Below are 23439 nucleotides of genomic sequence, written 5' to 3'. Positions count from 1 at the left end.
CAAAAAATTGAAATCCGGCACGGCCCATGCCAAATAAAACTTAATTAATTAAGTTTATTTATATAAACTTATTTAATTAATAAATAAATAAGTTTATATATATAAACTTATTTAATTAAGTTTATTTATATTAACTTATTTCATTAAGTTTATTTAAATAAACTTAATGAAATAAGTTTATATAAATCGATTAATTTATATAAACTTATTTAATTATTATAACACAATAAATCAATTTTTTTAACATGTATACATATATATTTATTAAAAATAAAAAAAAAAAGTGACACGGGTTGGCCCGCGGCCCGGCACGGCACGGCTCGCAATAAACTTATTTAATTAATAAATAAATAAGTTTATTTATATAAACTTATTTAATTAAGTTTATTTATATTAACTTATTTATATAAACTTATTTAATTATTATAACACAATAAATCAATTTTTTTAACATATATACATATATATTTATTTATTTATTTTAAAAAAAGTGGCACGGGTTGGCCCGCGGCCCGGCACGACACGGCCCGCAAGGCACGTGGCTGTGCCGTGCCGTGGGCTGGGGTGTGCCAAATTTTGGCACGGCACGGCACGACACGCCCACCACCGCGGCACGGCCAAGCACGGCCCGCGACGGCACGGCACGGCCCATTGCCCATCTTTAGAGCTACTCGAGTTCAACTCGGTCAAAACTCGACTCGGGTGAGCTTGACTCGAGCTCAAGATTGATTCGAAATGTTAATAAGTTGAGTCGAGTAGCTCATTACTCGACTCGAAAGCTCGTGAGAAACTCGAATTCCTTTATATAATATTATATTCACTAAAAATTAAAATATTTTGAAATAAAACTTTTTTTACATTAATAATTAATAAATAAAACATTTTTTATGTACTCGTATCGTCATATGTATATTTCTTAAATGACAAAATTAAAAAGAATGAAGAGATGTTACACTAAATAGAGAGATCTACTTTTTTAAAACAAATTGCAAGCTACTCACGATCGGCTCGGTCAAAGTTTAACTCGATCAAATTTGGTCAAAGCTCGAATCGGTCAAAGCTCGGTCAAAACTCAACTCGATTAAGCTCAACTTGATATGTTAATGAGTCCAGTCGAGCTACTCCAAACTTGAACTCGACTCGCATCATAAGCACCCCTACTCCAAGCAGGGTTTAGACAACATTATTGTAAGAAATAGCTAGTAAAGACGGGAAAAAGTATGACTAAGCACGGTTCGAAAATTTTATATTTGAACTTGGCATTATTCATTATTCTTGTTTTATATTTGAACTGATATTATTATTCATTATTCATGTTTTATATTTGAACTCGGCATTATTCATTATTCTTGTTTTATATTTAAATTGATATTATTATTCATTATTCATGTTTTATATTTAAATTCGGCATTATTCATTATTCTTGTTTATCAAGAAAACATTTAACAAATTCATCAACATTAAAATATCAGCCGACTTAGCCAAGTTAATAGATACGAAGTATATATAGAAACATTTAGACATTTGTGTAGCAAGTGATAATAATCATTCATACCGCATTAGGTCATTGCATAGCTCATTAACTTATTGAGGACTAATAATAATATACTATACGACAGTAAACTACGGTTGTTCTTTATATAATTTGCATACACTTGATAGACAAAATGCATGCATGAAGTCTCCTAAGATTTGAATATTGCGGGATTCTTCAAGCATGTAACTATAATATTAATTATAATCGCAAGAATTACTCATTTTCTAGCCATTTTTTTTTATATGTCATCATATTATTTACTATATAATTTTGAGTAATAATTATACTGTCTTGCAAATCTAGTTACTTTATTTATATACATGTTGCAAAACTATTTAAATAATGAAAAGAAAGCTCTTGTGTTTCAAAATTGATATACCACATTTTATATACTACCTCTGATTTTTTTAGTTGCAACTTCGGAATATTTTATATCTCTCAAATAATAATCTAAAATTGCAACTAAAAAAAATCAGACGTAGTATATAAAATTTATAGTAGAATCTTCTCAACCAAATTTATGTCTCACATTAGAAATTCTCCTCAAGATGAGTTTTTCTTTTTCTAACCCTTATTTCTATAAAACTCCAATTAATTTATATAATCCAACCACTTTAGCGAATTTTATTGTTAACTAAGGTGAGGTTGTTTGGTGTACTATCTTATCATAAACTAGATTAGGGGTCGTGCCAAACTACTTTTAATTTGAAAACAATAATATTTTTTTAATAAGATCAAATATCATGGACAATATACAACTATAATATATTTATTAACATGTGCTCAACCCGACTAATAAGAAAAAACCTAATAAATCATGGAAATTTTGATAAATTTATTGAACGAGGCTAATTTTTTTTTTTTTTCATATAACATGACAACATGACATGAACCGGACACAAAAAAGTGGGTTTGTGTCAATGGTTTTAACCACTTTAGCGAATTTTATTGTTAATTAAGGTGAGGTTGTTTGGTGTACTATTTTATCATAAATTGTTCAATACATAGTAACATCTACTTCATATTTTGTATATCATATTTCTAGCTAAATGTATTGTGTTTGTTCATTTCCAATAAAATTCTTAAATTTTTTTTAAATATTAAAGGAAGAAATCCATACATTATATGTGCATTATTGATTATTGAATGCGCAATTGACGAAATAATTATCATCAAAATAAGAGTACAATTTTCGTGCAAGTGTACCATGTGTTTGCCACCACATTGGTACCTCAATACCTCTCTAAGTGCAACTTGAGGCAAATAGACTTGATCAACTTTCTAGCTAAGTGTCACATTCATGAATGGAAATGCGTACAATCAACTTTTTAAGGGTTCGTTTGGCATCACTGTGGTTTTCTGTATTTTGGTTTTTTGTTTTTTAAAATCATATGATATATGTCACATAATGAATCAAAAATTAGTCAAACTTATTAAAATCATGATAATTATGAAAATTGACAACTAAAAAGTGGAAACACCTTTTTCTTGTTTCCTGTTTTTGGTTTTTTGTTTTCAAAAAAACTGGAAACTGAAAACAAAAAACAATGCCAAACAAGCCCTAAGTGTCACGTTCATGAATTGAAATTCATACATTATGTCCTTTTTTAGTTTTAAATTTCATAGATGATTGGGTTTGAACTACACTCAATAATGAGAAGGAGACTATGACTATTTAGTGGAGGTTTTATCCTAAAATAAATTAGTAATACGAGGAATAACTACTATGCTCATAAGCCCTCCTTATATTTGAGTTGGACTATGAAAACTAAAGAGAATTTAATTAATTAGATATGATCATATGATTGCAATGACTCACAAAAACGGTCTTATGATGATATGATAATTTTACACAAATGTTTATTAAATTAAGGGTAGAGGCAAGGCTACAAATACTAACAATGACAATGACCTATTGCAACTTTGTAATAAACACTATTTTAAGGATTTACACATGATTAATATTTGAGTTGTTCTTCATGGACTCAAAAACATTGAGGGTTATGATCTTACAAATTGGCGAGGGTGGGGAAAGATGCAAGTTTTTTTTTATTTTTTATTTTTTGGAAATTTTCTTTGGTAACCATAAACTTTTATTTTTTCTCAATGGTGAAGTCTGAAACTTTTGATTATCATTGGTAATCACAAAGTAATATAATTAAACTAATGGTAACTTTGTTAAATACTTTGTTAATTCTTTAACCATAGTTTAGCAATTAAAGTGAAAAAAAGATACAACTACCCCCATTTAGTTACCCCCAACCCCCCTTTCTTCTTCCTTTCTCTTTCCCCCTTTCTTCTTCCTTACTCCCCGCTGCTACTCCCTTTCCAGCCACTTGCGCCGCTGCCGAACACCCCCGCCGACCGCCTCTGCCTCACGTCCCTTCCCTATATCCCTTGCCCCACCTCCCTCGAAAACAACTTAAATCCATACTCAAAATTAACGAAAATCGACCCCAAAAATCAACAAATTCAACCCCAAAAATCCCCCAAAAATGAATCAGACCCTCGTCTTTTCCCTTAATTTTCCTTACTGCTCTTCATCATCAAAACCCATCATCACAAACAAACGAGCATCATCAAAACCCAGCATCGATCACAAACGAGCATCATCATCAACATTACACAGTCGTTCGATTAAGACATTTGATTTTGCTCTGAAATTGAAGCTTGCGGCTGTAAACTGAGTGCGACGGAGGCTGTTGTGGGACGAATTGGAGGCACTGGTGATTAATTCGGCGGATGAAGGTGGTTGTAATCATGGTGACGAGGTGATTGCGGCAGTTAGCTGCTGTTTTGCTGCTAACCATGGTAGGAGCATAGTAGATGGAGCGAGGGAGATGCGAGGGAGCAGAGGTGCTGCTGAATGGTGGTTGTAATCATGGTGGCGAGGTGATTTGGTGGAGTGGATTTGGAGGTGGTTGGTTGTGGAGGTGGCGAGGTGATTTGGTGGAGTGGATTTGGAGGTGGTTGGTTGCGGTGGTCCGACGCCGTTGTTTGGGTCAATTGACAAAGCTGGTGGTGTGGGTGTGGTGGTAAGTGAGGGATCAAGCTGGGCGGCTCAGGGAGGGGGTTGGCAGTTGGCTGGTGGTGGGGAGGGGTTTGGATTTTTTTGTTTTTGTATATTTTTTTTTAATAATTTAAAGGGTACTAATGTAAATCTATTATTACTTAACCAAGATTAACCCTAATTAATCATTCAATGATGTTTTAATATCATTAATGTTATCATTTGTTTAGTAATATTAATTTGTGATTACCGTTGATAATAAAAAATTTCAGAGTTTACCATTGAGAAAAAATAAAAGTTTGTGATTAGTACAGAGAATTTCCCTTTTTTTTTTTTTTTTTTGTGACAAGAGCAAAGATGCAAGTATATTAGAGTATTGTAAAATTCCAATTACTACATCCGTTAAATGTTATGTGAAACTTTGGAATATTTTATGTCTCACAAATAATCTCCCAAAGTTGCACATAACAATTAACGGAGGTAGTATTTAATTGTAGTTTGGTGTTATTAAGTAAACTCAAGGATCGATAGTTGTTAGGGTTTGGTTTTATTCAAACTCTATGGAGTAATATAATTATATAGTGTTAACTCTTTTTATTTCTTTCTATCCTACGGAGTATGTAAGGATGTAATGAAGCAAAAGTCAATTCACCAAACTTCAAAGTGGTTCAAAATGTATCAACTCTTTCAATACTAATTGTTTACTAATTCTGTATATAATACTTCTTTGTCTGCAATTATATAAAAGATATAGAGTAGGAGTAAACCTGGTTATTGGGCGGGTCAGGTTAGAATCGGTGCGGGTTGTGGGTCTATAGCGGGTCGATAATAAACGAGCCAACAAAATATCAATTAAAATAAATATTGAACAAAGCCATTATTAAGTATATATGTATACAAATTTATCAATGTAATTATTTTTACATTATCTATTTTGTTTGTCTATTAAATTAAAAAATATATTTTAATTTGACCCTACATGACCTTACCCAATAAGACCCCTATCCATTAAAGGCCCTATCCATTAAAAACCCTTTAAGCTTGGCTCTGACCCTGTTATTATTGGACTACCCTACCCAATAACTAACTCTAAGTGGGAGTAGTATACATATGTATTAATGTATGTAACTTCGCATTAAGCTAGGATTGAGAGATCAATCTAAGTTTTTCTTTAGCAGCAAGTATTGAAAGAATTGGGTCATCTTGGTAATGGTTTTTCACTGTTACGTTCTGACGTACCCAGGCTCCATTTTGTTAGTGCACTTTAAAAAGTCAACTGCTAGAGATCGGAGAACTTTTACCAGACCAAATTGTATAATCTAAAAAAAAAAAACTCATTGATAAACTTGGTTTCTTTGTTTGATTTATAATCTGATGACTGGTTTGTCTAAATAGCAGTTAAAACACAGCTTATCCATTATAATCAATAGAGTCAATAATGTCCCTTATTTATTAATGAAATATTCAACAAGATAACACCAGAAAAACTTGACGTATATCATATAACATGTTCATACCTCATACGTAAGTTTTTGCACCAACTTTACCCTGCTCATGAACATAGAAATTAAAATAAAAAGTTGATGGGGTTCTTTAAGTTTAAGTTGATCAAGTATGTTATAAAAATTTTGGTTCAGGATTGTACATGCTCTAAGAGATTTTAGTGCACAATCAATGCACATATCTCGTTAGACTTATATCTATCTAAGGTGCATTCTACTCACCCAATTTCTAGTATTTTACTTATCTATCTTACTTAAACTTATTTGAAACTTATAAAACCTTATTAGCATAGTTTTAATTTAAATTGAACTTGAATAATCCTTATGCCTTATCGATCCTTATTAGATATATTAACTTATTTTTCTTGAATAAATTTTATTTTAACCTATCTAAACTTATTAACCATTACTATGCATATCATGTTGTGAAAAAGTAATACTCTTATCTTAAATGATTAGTTTTTAAACACGTGACCCCTTAAATTAAGCAATTGGAAAAGGAAAAAAAAAAAACTTCCGCCTCTAAATATTTTTTCTATTTAAAAAATGACTGTCTCACAAAAAAATTCAAACTAAGAAGTTTTTTTCTTTAATGATATGATGCTATATTCTTGGTTAAATGTGACAAGAATTAGGAATTACTCATCTAAATTTGCAAGGAAGAGAGAGTAATGATTTTTTGAAAAAAATAGTTGTTCACTAAATTCCTAGAAGAAAAGAAGAGGTTAGAGATGCATGAACGTGGCAACAAACACTCCTCAAGATAAATCAATTAAAGAATTAAGGTTACAGTTCTCAGCCTTGTTTTAAAGTTGTTTAATTCTTAATTAATTGAAAAGGCGTAAAGATTAAGTACGGAGTAGTGGTTTATAGAGACAACCGTAGTTAGTTTGAGTTATTTAAGGGACATACGTGCATTGCAAATTTAAAATTATATATAAAAAAAAGGTCAAAGCTGAATTTTGGAAGGCTTAAAATGAGGGCAAAATGACAAATTATCCATTAATATGATCTGTGTGGTTGGACATACAGTTGTGTTAACTACCTTTGCAGTTTATAATTATTTAATGAGATTATATTTGGTTCATAAAAATTTCAAGAGTTTTGCTAACGCACATATTTGATCATCACTATATTTAATATAGATTAAATAAAAAATACTAAAGATGATAAAGAGGAGTGTATATTTGTGTAAACTAAAATAAACATTGGTATGAATAGTACCAATTACTTCTTCATCGACTTTTTGTTCCGTCTATTTTCTGATTTAATTTAATAAAATAACAATAGATGATCAAATATTGAGTAATAATTTTTGTACTAAATGTCACAACAAATCTAAAACATATGAAGTACTCGTAAATAATTAAGCTGATTGACAACCACATTTTTGTTTTAAACCTGTTGCATTGTACCATGGATTTCTATTTAATATTTGGGTGTGATAATTAATTATCCTCAGTATACGATTTTAATTTATTACCACTCTGTTTATTTTAATGAGTAATCTTCTCACTAAAAAGTCGTTACTGTTGTTGGTCAGTCTTAAAAATTTAAAGTTTCAACGCGTTTATGTTTTTTCAACGAAATGAGTAAATTAAAAGAGTGATTATAATAAGTTAATCAGTGTCTTAAATACTACAAATGGGTGCTGATCACTGCCAGCAATCAGGTGTTCTGCAGCTCCGCACTTCACATGGGACTGCTGGATTATTCTACTCAAACTTACTAGATCGATTACCTTCCATTTCTTCATCAATTATCAATTTATCATTTTCTTTTTAGATGCAATTTGATCACAAGTACTTCCTCTGTTTTTTTATACTTGTAACACACATTTTATCACGCTTATCGATGAGGTGATTAAACTAGGTAAACGAATGAATTAAGCTATGAAATTTAAACTGTAGCAACTTATCGCTTTCTTTTTATAGGTGTTAATATTTTGTAATTTAATTTATCCGTTTAGCTAGTTTAATTTCTTCCTTAACATGTGTGCCAAAGGGATGTGTTGCAACTAAATAAAAACAAAGGAAGTATGAATCAATATTATTTCGTAATTTAATTGATTCGATGTGTTCTATTCACCCAATTTGTATTTTGTTCTTAACAAGTTATCAGAAATTAATGAACTTATTAGAATGTATTTAAACTTATTTTTGTTTTAATTTATATTTGAATAACCCTTATCAGAATTTATTTTTCCTGAATTTATCTTATTTAAACTCATTAAACTTAAAAGAAGTGAAAATAAGGGGACTAGAATAGGCCTTAAATTAACTGATATTCACTTGATCAATCATTTGATCTTACTAAATGTTCTAGAAATCTCAATCATATTCATCGCTTTTTTTTTAAAACCATTGTATTGAATAATGATTAATTAGGTTATATCAATGTATCCATCAGTTTATAACATTAACTATTTAACTCATATTACTACGTTGGACTCATATTAGCTCATATTAACATGAAAACAACTTTAGGTTGACAATAATCTATGTTGGACTCATATTACTACGTATTATAAAAGTTTTGACATATATTCTTAATTTTGAGGCTTAAAATTAATAACACCAATCTAATGGCTTATTGGCTTGCTACTCCATAAGTTATACTTTAAAGTGCAAGAAAATTAACCTAAACACCGATCCTTTCTGACGTTACCCATAAAATTTAACAAGAGGTATGAAAAGATTAAATAAACATTTAACAGTTCAATACGGAGATGATATTAATTATAACATACAAAAATACCCTATTCACTTAATTTATCAAATAAAAACACAAGTACCCCAAGGAAAATTTTTATAAAAAATTAATCTTCATTAAGTCAGTTAATCAACCGAAGACCCCTTGTTGTGTTAGGTCATGCATGACCTAAAATATAGTATAACATGAATCACGACGCCTAGGAAACATGCACTTCGATCGATAGCTTCTGCTTAAAGCCTCAAACATACTATTAACACGAATAATTAAGCCAATTAATCAACCACTCACATTTTTACAGGTGGACTAACAATTAGAATAATGTGAAAAGTAATGACCTCTAAGCGTAATACAGCTAGTTTATTAATTAACATTGGTGAATTAATTATCCTAGAATAAAATAACAATGTAATGCCATGTTTCCTACATTGAAGACATACGACATGAAGTATGGAAAGAGGCGAAAAAATGATGGCTAAAGTCTAAGCGGTTAATCTAAGATATAGATTTATTATTTTTTTGTGAATGTGTACTAATTAAGAAATTAGTAAGTAAGATTAGAGTTATCATAAGATTCCTACTAATGTCATTTAGCTCACAGAAAGGACACTTGATATAAGTCTACTTAAGAGTATATGACTTATTGAAAGAAGTTAGAGACACTTCGTAAAATTTTAAGTAAATGAGCTGGTACGTTCACGAAGGACTTGTTTACATGTTTGGCTGAATTTTTTTTGAAACTTGAATTGTTTGTTAAATTAATAAAAAGATTGAACAAAAATGTTAAACTCGTTAAGTAAATGGAACAAGCTAAAACAAATTCATGCTTGACTTGTTAATTTTTATGAATAACTCTTTAAGTTCATGTATAAGTTTATTTATATTCAATTGTAAAAGCTCACTCAAACTCAAAAAAAAAAAAAAAAAAAAAAAAAAAAAAAAAAAAATTGCATTTTATAAGCCGCCTAAACGCAATTGCATATCTTTATGGAAAATTGTAACTTAAAAATTGTATTGTACAATGAACACAAGAAATTTTGACCATAAGTTTTATAAAGATAACGAAAATTTTTAATTAGATTAAACAGATGCATGAAAAGTATAAGATTTTTGTAAAGGCAACTCAAGGCTCTTTTATTTAATCAAAATTTAAAGAATTTCCCTAAAATCATGCTTTGCCTAAGGATTTTCATCGATAACTTTTCTTAAATAGAGGTGTTAAAAACTGACCTGATCTGAATTCAATCCAAACAAAACCTAATTTAGATTTCAAATTATATGGACATAATAATTTTGCTAGACATAAATATAAAAATAGATCCAACCCAACCTCACTAAACCCGACACAGACACCTGAGTTGACAACTTTATTCTTGAGGCCCACTTATGTGTTTATCAAGTTCGATTTAAGCTTGTTAAAGCTTTGGCTTAAATTTGAAATGCAATGCGCACTGCACACACTTTGTGAACTACTCGAACAGGGCAAGCATGAACAAGAAATTAAAAATAGCTTGTTCAGAGCACAAGCTATCTCCAACTATTATAATCCTTACCAAGCTTAGCTTGATTAGACTAAACTAGATTTGATTCTTTTGCAGCTAGATCTTGCTAAGATGGCAAGCCTTGTGTATGGTATGGTCACACTTGAACTCCAGTAGGAAGTGAGCTTGTCACGGCCAAATCTTAGCCAAGCTAAAAAGCTTGTGAGCATGGTCAGACCGTCCGATGGTCAAATATTAGATCATTCAGTCCGTTTATTTTGCGGAAGATAATATGAAATGTTATAGATTTAAAGCTCCCTAAGTTCATCAGTTGGGTTGTTTGCATCATATTTTTAAGTGGGGTGGGAGAATCAATTCACAATGTATTCAATTCCACAATAGCAAAACTTGATGCAGATGGTGTGACTGTTAAGATATTTCAGTTCAAGTGTGCCTTATTGCACCTGCTGCTTGTGTTGCACACCACATCGCCGCACACGAAGAAACTTATTGGCAAGCAGTCCTCGGTCAGAGCCATTTCCAGCATCCACAATATTAAGCAATATGATATTTAAATTAAGATGGAGAAAGTGTAGTCTATTCAAAAGTAGCGTTCATCGAATCAAAATATTACAAACTCAGAAGCAAACCTATATGAAAGCAAAAAAAATCTAGAGTAAATCAGAATAAGATAAAATTCTTTTTCTATACCAGCTAATCAGTGCGGAAAACTACTGCTCTAATGCCAAAAAAAATCACTGAATTTCTCAATGTTACAACAAAGATTTCTCTCTAGTCCCTAGGATGGCCAAGTATGCAACTACCAAAGTGGAATACCTTCGAAATTTTCACAAAGAAAGATGCTTTTGGAACCTAAGCCTGATGGTTAAAGATGTTCAACATTACTTTTGAGCTCTGTACAGCATCGGCCTTTAAAGCACTGCCATAATCAACCAAACATTTGGTCGAGTTGGAAAGACAGCCGGATGAATTGGCAACTCAACTTTCAGTAGTAATCAACTTTCCCAACCATCTGTCATGGTTAAGCATTGCGCTTGCACTATCAACCACCAACACAATCTGAAACAACAAAACAAGATATTTAAAATCTTTTCTGGAATAATCAGCTTAGCTAGGTTTTATCATCAGGAGTTTGGACAAAAGGGTGTAATAAGAAAAAAATTCATAGAGGCACTTAGCTAGAAGGGAAAGTGACTGTTCCCATAGGCCATAACATTAATATAACATTAAGACAATGCGCACAGCTAAAACAAGTAAACAGTTAAAACCACCTAGTATGCACTTGAACCTACTACCCATTTAAACACGCATTCAAAATGTTAAATAGAATGACAACTAGAAGCATAATGTTATGAGTACATACTTCAAGGCATACTACGTTGATAGTAAACTACCAGTTGGTTTATAACACAGGCTTGCAGTTAATTTTCCATTGTTAATTGTATCGTCAATTTCAATTCACTCTATAAGTCTAAGTTGATAATAAACTACCAGTCGGGTACGAAGACAGGGGAGACGGCCGAAGTGAAATCAGTGCGAAAGGGACCACCCACCCTCTCTCCCTTACCCTCTCACTCCCTAAGGAATGAGGGGCCACATCTAACTCTGGAAAAAAGAATATTACTTTGGGGACAATTTAGAAATAAGAAGGGCATTAAAGACTCAATATGTTGTTATTCATTCACATATTCAAGAAAAGATCATAGTTTGACCAAAAATTAAACTTACTCAATGTTGTACAATAGACATAAGCCACAGGGGCATCTTTGCTTATCAGAAACATTGGGCTCCAAGAATTCAATTAAAATCGGGGAAGGAGAGGGGGGGAGGGGACATAGAAATTTTATAATTTATAAGCAGAGTTGTCATAATCAAGGAAGATAACCTGGAGAGCAGCATAAGCTATGGCAGTTGCATAGTAGAAGTTTGCATTCCCAGTTCCCTGTCAGAACGATCCAGTAATTACAAAACTACTCTCACACTAAGGTAGCCAATAGCATCAGAGGCAAGTTAAAATAAAAAATTAAAAAAAAAAACAGCATACCCTCCATATCCAAAGATTGTGCATAACAGGACTCAGGAGATTAACACCAACATACCCACAGAAGAGGACAAAAGAGAAATGCATATCTGCAAAAAAATGAAACTATTTATTAACTCACATCCACTTATGTTTAGAGAAGAATAATTAACAGATTTATGGATTTACCTGCTAATTGATTGATAAACAAGCCAAACAAACCAAGATACAGAGCGGAATCTGCAACCTGAACAATATCAAACAAGAAATAAACCGGTGCAGGAAACATTAGGCATGCATAGTATGATAGCGGAACTAATAACATGTCTAAACAAAAGACTGTTTTTTTTTTTAAGTAGTTCTCATGATATGACAGTTAATTTGGGATTGACGTGTCATTCTAGGTCTTGTATTCAATAAGGCTAGACAGACCAAGCTTGTGTTTACCATTTCTTCTCCATCAAATTCTCAATATGACTTTCTTTAAGGTCAGGTGAACAAAATATACTATATAGTACTACGTATAATCCATTTTGGACAGGTCTAACAGACCAACTTCTTCCAGAGTAATGGTACTTTTACTGTTCAGCCAAATTAGCTACCTGGCTATCACCCAGCTCAAAAAGCATCCATGAAACCTTTCAGCACTGAAACTTTATAAGGGCATTGGAAATCAAAGACTTGTTGTAAGCACTGAAACTATTATAAGAGCATTGGAAATCAAAGACTTGCTGTAAGCACTGAAACTATTAATGGATAAAAATTCTTCATACAGCTGAAATCGTAATTGCAGAACCTTGAATGGTCTCTATCTAAGTCGATTAACAGGATTTAACTGACCTTTCTTATAAAACATTCAAGTTGAAGCACATCAAACCCAGCAAAACAAATATACTCTTCAACACATTGCAATTATAAGGTCAGCCGCATTTCTATACAGATATTCTGCAAACCTGCAGGAATACACCCCCTCTATCCCTTCTGCAAATGCATCATCTACTTATTGTTGAACCTAAAGTCGCAAACAGAAATTCTAAACAGATGTCCAAGACAATATGACCACGAAAGCTATATCTGATATCACAGCATGCAAGTTTTGACTTTGATTAGACATAACATTCAGTAAGTTCGACAAAAAGCACATGACAGACATCTTTTGCCACATCTGAACAAACTCCAAAGACTTAACAATTTAAAGCTTATCAATTAAAGATGGGTTACTTGAGTAAAACACTAAAAGGTAATTAAAGATGGGTTACTTACTGATGGATAAGTCTTCAGCATTGAACAGATTGCAACATAGACAAAAGCCAAGAAACAAGGCCGATGTTTCATCCGTATGGCCAATGGCAATATCATGAAGAGAATGTTCATGTGGATCACTAGCAGGAAAAAGTTTCTGAAAAAATCAAAAACCTCTGCAAAGAAGTACCTGCAGTCAACATATCAATCAGATTAGCATTGTCACACCAAGACTTTAAAAAATCAGCTGAGAACTACCCCTGTATCTCCCCAACTGTCACTCACCATAAAACACCTATATTTGGAGACAAATCTTCCACTGTCAGAATAAACCCATAGGTCCTGCAGAAGTACTCAAACAAGTCAAATCACCATGTGGCTATAACCCTTTTTATAAAACACATTGCATCAAATTATAGTTCAAGAAAATAAGTAACAGTCTAACATTCTTCCCACTGTTCGACAGAGTTTGTCCCAGTCAGATTTGCACAAAGATTAAGATTAGCGGGGAAAATTAATGGTAACAGGCTTTAAAACATAGACTAATAAAGGACCTTTAGACATCCATTCTGCCAATTTGACATATACCAAATATAAAGTGATTTAAAAGCATACATATCACACCTAAGTCGGAGGCAAGAGTGGTAAATGACCACTGTAGATTTTAAAAGTGCACATGTTGCTCAAGCATGACACTAGAGAGGTCTTACTGGTACTTCGTGTTTAGACCAAAACCCAGCTAATAGTAGTGATCTTGAAGTAAACTTGTCACAATAGGAAGTCATTTCTTCTTTTTTTTTTTTTTAAAAAAAATGAATTTGTATGCAAAAGTGACTATGCAAAAAAAATTCTAAGAATATTCAGCTTAGTCAAAATGTATAAAAGCAAGGATCATAAATATTAAATCACCACTTAATCCACTAAAACAATATGCAGCATTTATTGGTTTTTTTATTTTTGAGGGAAAAACAATATTCAACATTGTCTCTCATGTTCGATTCAGTTTACTTAATAGTTGGAAAAGGCAGATTTGAAAACAAAACCAAAGTCTTATCCCAAAAGGTTGGCCCATGCACGGCCCAAGCCCATGTGCCACCGTGCCATGCTTGCGTGCCTAAGAAAAATTTCCCTCATTTTAGCATGCTTTGTCGTGCTATGCCGTGCCTAATTGTGTTTATTCCAATAAAGGCGGCCCACTCTGGCCCATGGCCTGGTACACACGGTAACGTGCTTACTGTGCCCATGTTGTGCATTTTATTTTGTGCTAAGTTGTGCCATGCCTCAGTCTGGCCCGGCCCAATGCGATCTTTAGGTCGACTACATGAAGCAAAATATTCCATAATCATGGTCAACCACGAAGAACCCTCTTTCTCCATATGCTTCTATTAGTGCTACATGCTCTAATCCCACTGTATATTTGTCATTCTTAACTCCGTTTATTTAACAACTTTTTGGCCATTCATGGCTTCGTTTGAAGTTCCATCTTCTTAACCAGTGCACCCTCTAGTCGACGTCCAGCCAATTTTCTCTTATTTAATCGTCAATATCTGTAACTCCAACTTTCCTTTGAATCTCATTCCTAATGGCTAATTCTATCCTTCAAAGTGTTTCCACGCATCTATCTCAACATACACATCCGAATATTATCCTTCCTAAATGCCCAATACTCTGACCCATATGGTAATGTCGGTCTAATTGCTGTCCTATATTAAAAATATTCTTCCAATCTTAAAGCCACACTACAATCGCAAAATAACCCAAGTTTTTTTGGGTAGGGGGGGGGGGGGGGGGGGGGGGGGGGATGAATGCATTATTAGTTATTACTGGTATAGATGCCATAACACATAATACCATTGCTCCAATGCCTCAGTAAAGGTTTCTGCCTAGGGCAGGATGAGGAACATATATATACAGGCTTCCCATACAATTACAGAGAGGATCTTTTAGCCTCATCCTTACAGTTGCAAGGATTTTTGTGTCCCAAATATAAGTTGACTAATAGTTTGAAAGGGCATAATTGAACAGAAAGGAGACTTATCAAGGGAATTGGTCATCATAAAATAAAGGAAAAGACAAAGAAAAAAAATCTAAATGAGACTCTTACTGGTAAAGAGTACCAAGCATATAATACCATTGCCCTAATGCCTTTCTATAACAGTTCCAGCCTAGGGCAGATGGGTGACACATGTATACATGTTTCCCCATACAAATACAAAGATGATCTCATAGCCTCATTCTTATAACTGAATAGAAATTGTTTCTTGCACCCTTAACAATAGAAAACTCATTCACTTTTAGCTACCTTTTAAACATCTCTTGTAAACCACCATTCAGTCCGACAGAGATTCCACATAAAACCAGAATATATACTGACCAAGCTGACGCCCATAACAGGAACAAAATTACTGGCTTCCATGTAAAAGAAGGTAATACTGATCCAGATTTTAGTTTGACATGCTGCAAGCTACTATCACCAGAATTTTTTGCACTGTCTCTGGAAATCTTCTGCAAGAACAATTTCTTTGGAGGAGCATCTGGACCGTAGCCTAGCAAGAGGATCACCTAGAATACATATATGCTCACTTACTTGAAATTTTAAATAAATGATCCCCAAAGAAGTGATTCATGTTTGCTTCTAACACAGAGATAGCCGAGGAGTCAAGGTCAAAGAAAAAGATAATACCGGTATAACAAGAACTGCTGGATATAGTGATATATGAGTTGCCAATACCCATCCAACGGCAGCCAGAGGTATTAATCCTGCATCAATTTTTTCAACATGTTCAACACTAATGGAATCACCAAGAAAGAGATACAAAAAAAGTAAAAGGAATTTGAAGATTTTGAGGTCTATAAAAGATATCCTATAATTGTCTCATGTAAAGAAATACAAGTAAGATGAAACAAGGATAGACGATAGAGATGTAGGGTATAGAGTTAGGCAAAGAAAGATTAAATTCAATGGTCAATTAAATCAAATTCTTCCTTCTACCTTGGGTATTTGGGTACCCATGTTAGATACTTGACACTACTACATTTGCATGAACACTCAAATATTTCATTTGGGACCAAAAGCACATATATATACTTTTGCACCCGAGTCTAAATAATGTAGAGGCCAATAGTCTGAAGTGCAAGGAAGGCAGTGAACCACAAGATTACAACAATTAACATGTGAGTAGGTTTAAAAATAAGGCAATATTATCAAATCACGTATTTATGCAAAATTACAAATCGGTGGGGCTTTAGGGCCTATATAGCAATGTAAGCAATCTACTGCATAAATTAGAAAAAAGACAAACAACTTGTATAGGATAAAATGGTTGGCGTCTTACGCATACATGCTCCATAAATAGACAAAATCACGAGGAAGTTCTCAATGGGAGATGTTGAAGACCCCACACATGTAAGAATCGTCAAAGGATTCCATAGGTAAAATAGAGCTGAAATATCCCCAGAAGCATAAATTTCTGAAAGATAAACAAGTTTACATATAGTTAGTTCACTGCTCACTGAGGTATGGTAATGTAAAGACAAATCACAGAATGATAATTTTACATGTAAACAAAAGAGAAAAGTTGAGGGTTTGATCCCTCCTTGCCTACAAGGATACAACCGGTTCCAAATGAAAAAAGAACCAAAGCCCCTGATTTGGCTAGGATAATCCCATTTTAGTTTAAGGGGATGAGGTAGAATCCAATAGTCCATTGTCTTGACCATCTTATTACGTCTAATGGACTTCTTACAAACAAGGAAAAGAGTACAGTTTTTTTTTTTTTTTTTTTAAATTTTTTTATTATTATTATTACGAGTTACAATAAGATAAACAAATAATGAGGTCATGTAGTCCATCCTTTCCGGCTAAAAACTTAATATATAACTAATACAACAATCTCCACTTCAAAGATCCAATGGCACATAGCATAGGAAAGAGAGAAATGCTTGGTCAAACTCTAGTCAGTATAACTCAGATTACTCTAATTCTAATTTATACATTTATGTATGTGTTGGAATGAAATCCCCCACTTACCCACAATTAAACAAACTGTTGAAGGAAGCTGCAACCTTTTGCCCTCTTGATCACAGTACAATATCAATTTAATCAGGGGTACGATATCAATTTAATCAGGGAAGAACATCTCATCAAATGACAGACTCAAGTATCTAGTTTTTTTGAAACCACTCAAGTATCTAGTTTATATACACCCTTAAGGCTTTAAGAATAGGAGAATCCATGCAACATAGACAAGCTGCCCAGACATTTTTACTTTTTAGCACACTACTTGAGATAGGGAGTAACATGGTTGCAGATTACTTGCATACTCTTTAACCTTATTCTCCTCTAATGAGCTTAATAGTGGCATTGACTGCACTGCATTTACCATACTCTTTGATTTCATACATGTCAAGGCATCACTTAGTGAGCTTGTGCAAGGGATAACTAAGATGAGATAAGACAAGCTTAATGACCCTACCTCAGTTAATGGCATTGCACATCATGTCCAGGCTCAATAAAGTTCAGATTAGACTAGGTTGTCCGAATGCATAAATTCATAAGATATGTTATACGTATAGTAATACAGAGATCAATTATGCTTTTAGCATTTCATCAGCCCATTAACAATCCAAGCCTTCATCTACTTCTACTACCTTGACCTTCAAACTTTATCATGACTGACTCCACAACAAGGTCTGTCACCACCAGTAATAACCACCACTACCAGTGTTTATAGCCACCGCCACAAACACATCCTCTCTTTTTTGTCTATCTCTTGAAGCTGAATGGGAAATTACCACTTTTACCAGCATCAAAGCTCAACAAGCGCTTAGCTCCTAAGGATTCAAAGAAGATAAAAAATGTCCACAGAGAAAATTTGGTAGATCGAATTTGCATGTTCTTCTAGATGTGTCCACCTCTGAACTACTGAGGTGGCAACTAGAACTAGCTCATATAACCACTTGCTCTGAAGCCCCACTTTCTCCCCATGGGCCACAAAAATAAAATGCTAGATGTATTTGCTAATCCGATTGCTTTAGATTGCTTCTACAGAACTGTACTCTCGTTAAACACTTCCTTGAACTCAGAATGTTAACAAAATGCTTGGGAAAACTAGATGCAGGCATGCAGCCCAATTCTGTCAATTCCATGACAAATAAGAAAGACCCAAATTGAGAGAATTTCAAAACCCGTGTGAAAGTAAAACCCTGTAATTTTCCACAGGTTAATGGCCTTACATCCTACTTCTTACTCCCCTAATTGTAGACTTTTGATCGACAGTAAAAACAGAAGAAAAGCTTCAATTTTTCTTGCTCTTTCTCTGTAGTTTTGATTCCAATTTTGCACCTCCACAATTTATGCCTCTACCAGTTTCTTATATTTGCTTTCTCCATCCTCTTTTGGTAACAGTGTAACACTGCTTCAGAGTTCAGATATTTAATTCAATTTCTGTCCATATCTTTGTTTTCTCCATTTTTCCGGATATTTTAGAAAAATTTCAAGTAAATGAAGAAATTCTTTGTATTTCCCAAGCACAATCTTTTATAAATTTTTGTCATCTGAAAAATAAACTTCATTTTATAGGGAATTTGATGAAACAATAGAGGGCCAGAACTCCAAATGTCCACCAAAAATCAAGGCACGGGAAAGAAAATTTACAATTTCACTAAACATCAATAAAGCACCCACATTGTCCCACAAAATAGCCCAAAGAGAGAGAGAGAGAGAGCAACCTACAATAGAATCTTATACCCTTTCCTGTTTCCTCCAAACAAAATTCATATAATGAAGCTGCATATTATCTAAAATGAGCAATCCAATGAATCCCAGCGATACCAAACAATCTATGCCAAAGTAACAACGCTATGGGACAATGCAAATTATTCTTAGTCTCCTCGCTAGCAGGAGATACCAAACACACATGAGGAAAAAGAGCTTCATACAATATCAAGTCCATAGACTATCCATTTTGTCATTTAGAAGCATTGTGTTTTCCCGCAATAGCATTCAAACTAATACTTTCACCAGCTTAGGAAAGTTGCTTCAAACAAAAGTACAAAGGGTTTGTTTGTTTCAACTTACTTAAAATTATTGTCTTATTTCAGACAAAGAAAGTTCAAATAAGTTTAGATAGAATAAGTTCTACTACAATGAATAAATTTGGACACACTCACATATAAGCTCTACAGTATTGAAAATAAGTTCTCTTTTTTTTTTTTTTTTTTTTTTTGAAAGAAAGAATCTCTTAATTGAATAGGTTACGATAAGTTCAAATAATATAATTTCAAACAAAATAAGTTGAAGTAAAGTTAGTCTAAGATGGGGATAATGATTATTAATTGCATCAAGAAAGAAAAAGACAAAATCATCCACAACCTTACGCCTTCCCAAGAAAACCTTTTAAGAAACCTAACTCTTCCGCCTCAAGGCATCCTACTTTATATATACCAACATAAAAAAATACATAAAGATAGGTGAAAGAGGAACACCATGTCAAACCAAACCACCTTTTAGGCCTCACATTCACCATGTGCTTATTCGTTTGCAAGAAATAAAAGGAGAAGTAAGACTTAATATGAATTGTATACATGACAAGTTAAGTTTGGCATAAATGAGCAAAATGGAAGAAGTGGAACTCTTTTAAGAAGTTGAATTCCCATGAAACATGGAAATTGGCTTACCTACCCTCCCTTTAGTAAGTTGATATTCCCATGAAGTGCAAATGCCAAAATGTAGACCTAACATATGTTATTTACTAAGAAGTTCACAAGGAATGTTAATTCATGTGAATTGAAACTTTCCATGGGAAATTAATACCCATTTGAACCAAGGAGGCAAGGAAGTACTAAAAATGAATAAGACACCCTCAAAGCTATCCCTTCCACCTAGGACCAAAACCTTGTATCATTAATCCAAAATTTTCAAGAAACCTCACTTCATTAGTTAAGTTACTATGTTGAACCAAAAATTTCACTGCCCCAACAAAAGTACGTTGGTTACTAGAAATCATGCTAGGAAAGATCACACTTAATCGTTGAGCTTGAGAGACAACCTTAGCCCAAACATTTTGTAAACAGCAGTGAGTAGACATGAAACCTTCAAACTTAATTAACTATTTTATTATAAGAGTAACAAAGGTAGTGATTATAATCTTACATACTACTCCAGTCTCTAAAAACCTCATAGCACACCTCAAATAAACCAATTCTAACAACATTCTAGCTTATCAAGCTTCATATTAAAGACATTCCTCATGAGCTCATCAACAACATCCCAACTTTATCATAATAGGGAATATGATCCTATTTCAAGCCATAAACAAAAGAATGATCAACCGCCTCTTCCTTAATAAGGGACTCGCTGATAGAAGAAATCTCCTCAACAATAAAATCTTGATCCCTAATATATTCCCCACCCACTCAACTTCAACCTCTTTAATATATCTTCTCCTTCTCTCATAAGCAACCTTGATAAACAAATTTGAATTTTTGTTCCTCTCTTTTACAGTTTTGTCCCTTAATTTCATTATAAAACATCTTCTAATTCACTTTTTATATTTTCTCTTCGAAGCTTTAACTCACTAATTAGAGGCCATCACTTTTTGCCTAATCAATGTCGGCATCAACCCAAAATAACCTCTCTTCCTCACCACAATACCACTGAAAAACTTCAAATTTTCAAAATCCAACTGATCCTTAACTATCGCATCATTTAAAACCACTCCACCTCTAAACAGAAATTACATTTCACCAATCTTAAATTCAATTCTTAAATTGTAATGATGAACCCATATGTTCTCAAATCTATAAGGAGTACGACCCGTAAATTATCTTATTGATACAAGTATATAACAGGATCTCAACAATCAAACACCTTGAAATTAATTAAGTATATCATAATTAAAAGACTTAGTGCACTGCCCTACAAACCCACATTCAAGATTATATATACAAAATTCATAAAAATTCATATAAATATATTTTATCAAGACACTAGAGACTAATCCTTTTTTACATTGAAAATTACCTGAGGTTCCCAATATTTTATCAAGGCTTAGAGCTTTCAAACTCTGACTATATGCTGATTGAAGTTTCTTGCCAGATGCTCGGAGAAGCAATGCAGCAATAAAATCTGCAATCACAAAAAGCAAACTATATCCAAGTGTTGATATTGACCACGGAAAATCTTTTTTTTTATTTAAGTTGGATTCTTGGCTGATTGAAAGAATCCAAGAATAGTCTAGTACTTTATGTAAAATCATTAGCTCAAAATTCAAGAGCACATTGATCCAATGATTTCACAGTAAGTAGATAGCAAACAAACCAATGACAATAACTTTGAATCCCCAAATCCAAGGATATAACAGGGAAGAAAGAGGCAAAAACGAAAATAAAGAATAGGCAAAAAAATGTGCCTTGCAAATAATTTGCATCATCTGACAGAACATCACACTCCCAAAAGTTATTCAGAGCAAGTCTCTAAAATGCATAATAACTACTTATTTCTTCATTAGGTTCTTCATTACGAAGTGACAAAAACAATTTTTCAGTGTTCAGTAATTAATTGCAGGTCAAATATTATCAAAACTCACTAGCTAAAATCAACATCTATAATTAGCATAAAGCAATACAATCAAATAAATACTCACACAGAAATCTACTGATCGAAAGCATGGAACTTTAATGGCAAACAATAATAATAATACCAAGCATATGGTAATCCACTATCAGAGGAGGTTGGAGGAAAGATTTACCTGCACAAAATGTGGCTCGGTAGCCCGTCAATTCTGCTCACATTGCAACAAAACATCATCAAGTTAGCTACAATCTAATGAAGCTAATACTCACAATCACCAATACAAAATAAAGTCATGGATAATTTACTTTTGAACAGTTAAAGGACCAAGCACAGAAAGCAACAACGGAGAACCATGATACATAGATCCTGCAAAATTCCCACATAAAAATTGAACAAATTAGGAAAACCCCATTTCAAAATCAATATAACTTGATCAAACAAAATCAAAATTGGGATCTTTTTTTCTGAAAACAAACCAGCATAAGGTGAAATTGATGCCTGCTTCTTCAACCAATAACCCTCAGCAACTGTCAAAAATTCAATCAAAATAACAAAAAAGGTGAGCAATTAAACATGCAAACTAAGTGGGATTTCAGATATAAGAGAGAAAAGAGAGATTACGGCGACGAAGGGAAGTAACAGGGGTGGAGACTTCAGGGCGAGAAGCTAACTGAGCGAGGTTATCTGGGAAGACGAAGATGAGTATGAGTCTGAAGATGATTGCTGCAATTGCCCATTCCCAGAATCCCTTTACCTCCGTTTTTGTTGTCGATGATTTTGCTTTGTATTCGTCTTCGCCCATTTCGTCCGATTATGGTTGTCTTTCTCTCGAGTCGTTCTTTAGTTGAAATGGATCTTGAATAGCACGGCGTAGTGATCAGTTCGTCTCCGACTACTTTTTTTTTTTTTTTTTTTTTTAATGCAACAATTTGACTTGTACATTTATCGTGACACAACTTTAACCAATAAATCACTACTCCCTTAATTTTTTACGAGTTTCATTTATTATAAAATAGAAATTGCTAAAAAAAAAAAAAAAAAAAAAAAAAAAAAAAAAAAAAAAAAAACTAGCGCCAATGGGTGCAATTGCCGAAAATAAAATAAAAAAACCGCCACCTTCCCACCGGCGAGGAAAGTGGTCGGTCATCGTTGAGGGGAATGTGGTGGGTCGCCAGTCGAGGTGGTGATGTCAAGGTGTTAGTGATTGGTGGCAAGAGGGAAGATAGTATTGAAGTCTTAAGGGCATGGTGGTCCATTCATTGAAATGTTAGCGGTTTTGATCATTTTTTATGGCGATATTTAATACCCCTTTAATTAATTTTATATCTATTTCCTCCCG

General features: G+C 33.3%; 1 protein-coding gene across 1 annotated transcript; it reads right to left on the bottom strand.

Moving 5' to 3' along the window:
- Positions 1-10840: 10840 nt before the first annotated feature.
- LOC145567699 (uncharacterized) lies at positions 10841-23003 on the bottom strand. Its single transcript, XM_081627052.1, has 14 exons — positions 22722-23003; positions 22577-22627; positions 22406-22466; positions 22276-22308; positions 21549-21673; positions 16861-16995; positions 16209-16285; positions 15828-16087; positions 13811-13867; positions 13547-13715; positions 12473-12530; positions 12308-12393; positions 12149-12205; positions 10841-11322 (listed from the first exon to the last, which is right to left on the bottom strand). The coding sequence occupies exons 1-14, from the start codon at positions 22900-22902 to the stop codon at positions 11242-11244; spliced, it is 1431 nt and encodes a 476-aa protein (XP_081483178.1). The 5' UTR covers positions 22903-23003; the 3' UTR covers positions 10841-11241.
- Between the last annotated feature and the right edge of the window lie 436 nt (positions 23004-23439).

Source organism: Chenopodium album, chromosome 11 (assembly GCF_948465745.1).
Source record: "Chenopodium album chromosome 11, dcCheAlbu1.1, whole genome shotgun sequence".
NCBI classification, from domain to species: Eukaryota; Viridiplantae; Streptophyta; class Magnoliopsida; order Caryophyllales; family Amaranthaceae; genus Chenopodium; species Chenopodium album.
The sequence above is the reverse complement of the archived record's forward strand: the minus strand, read 5'-3'. Positions and strand labels throughout refer to the sequence as shown.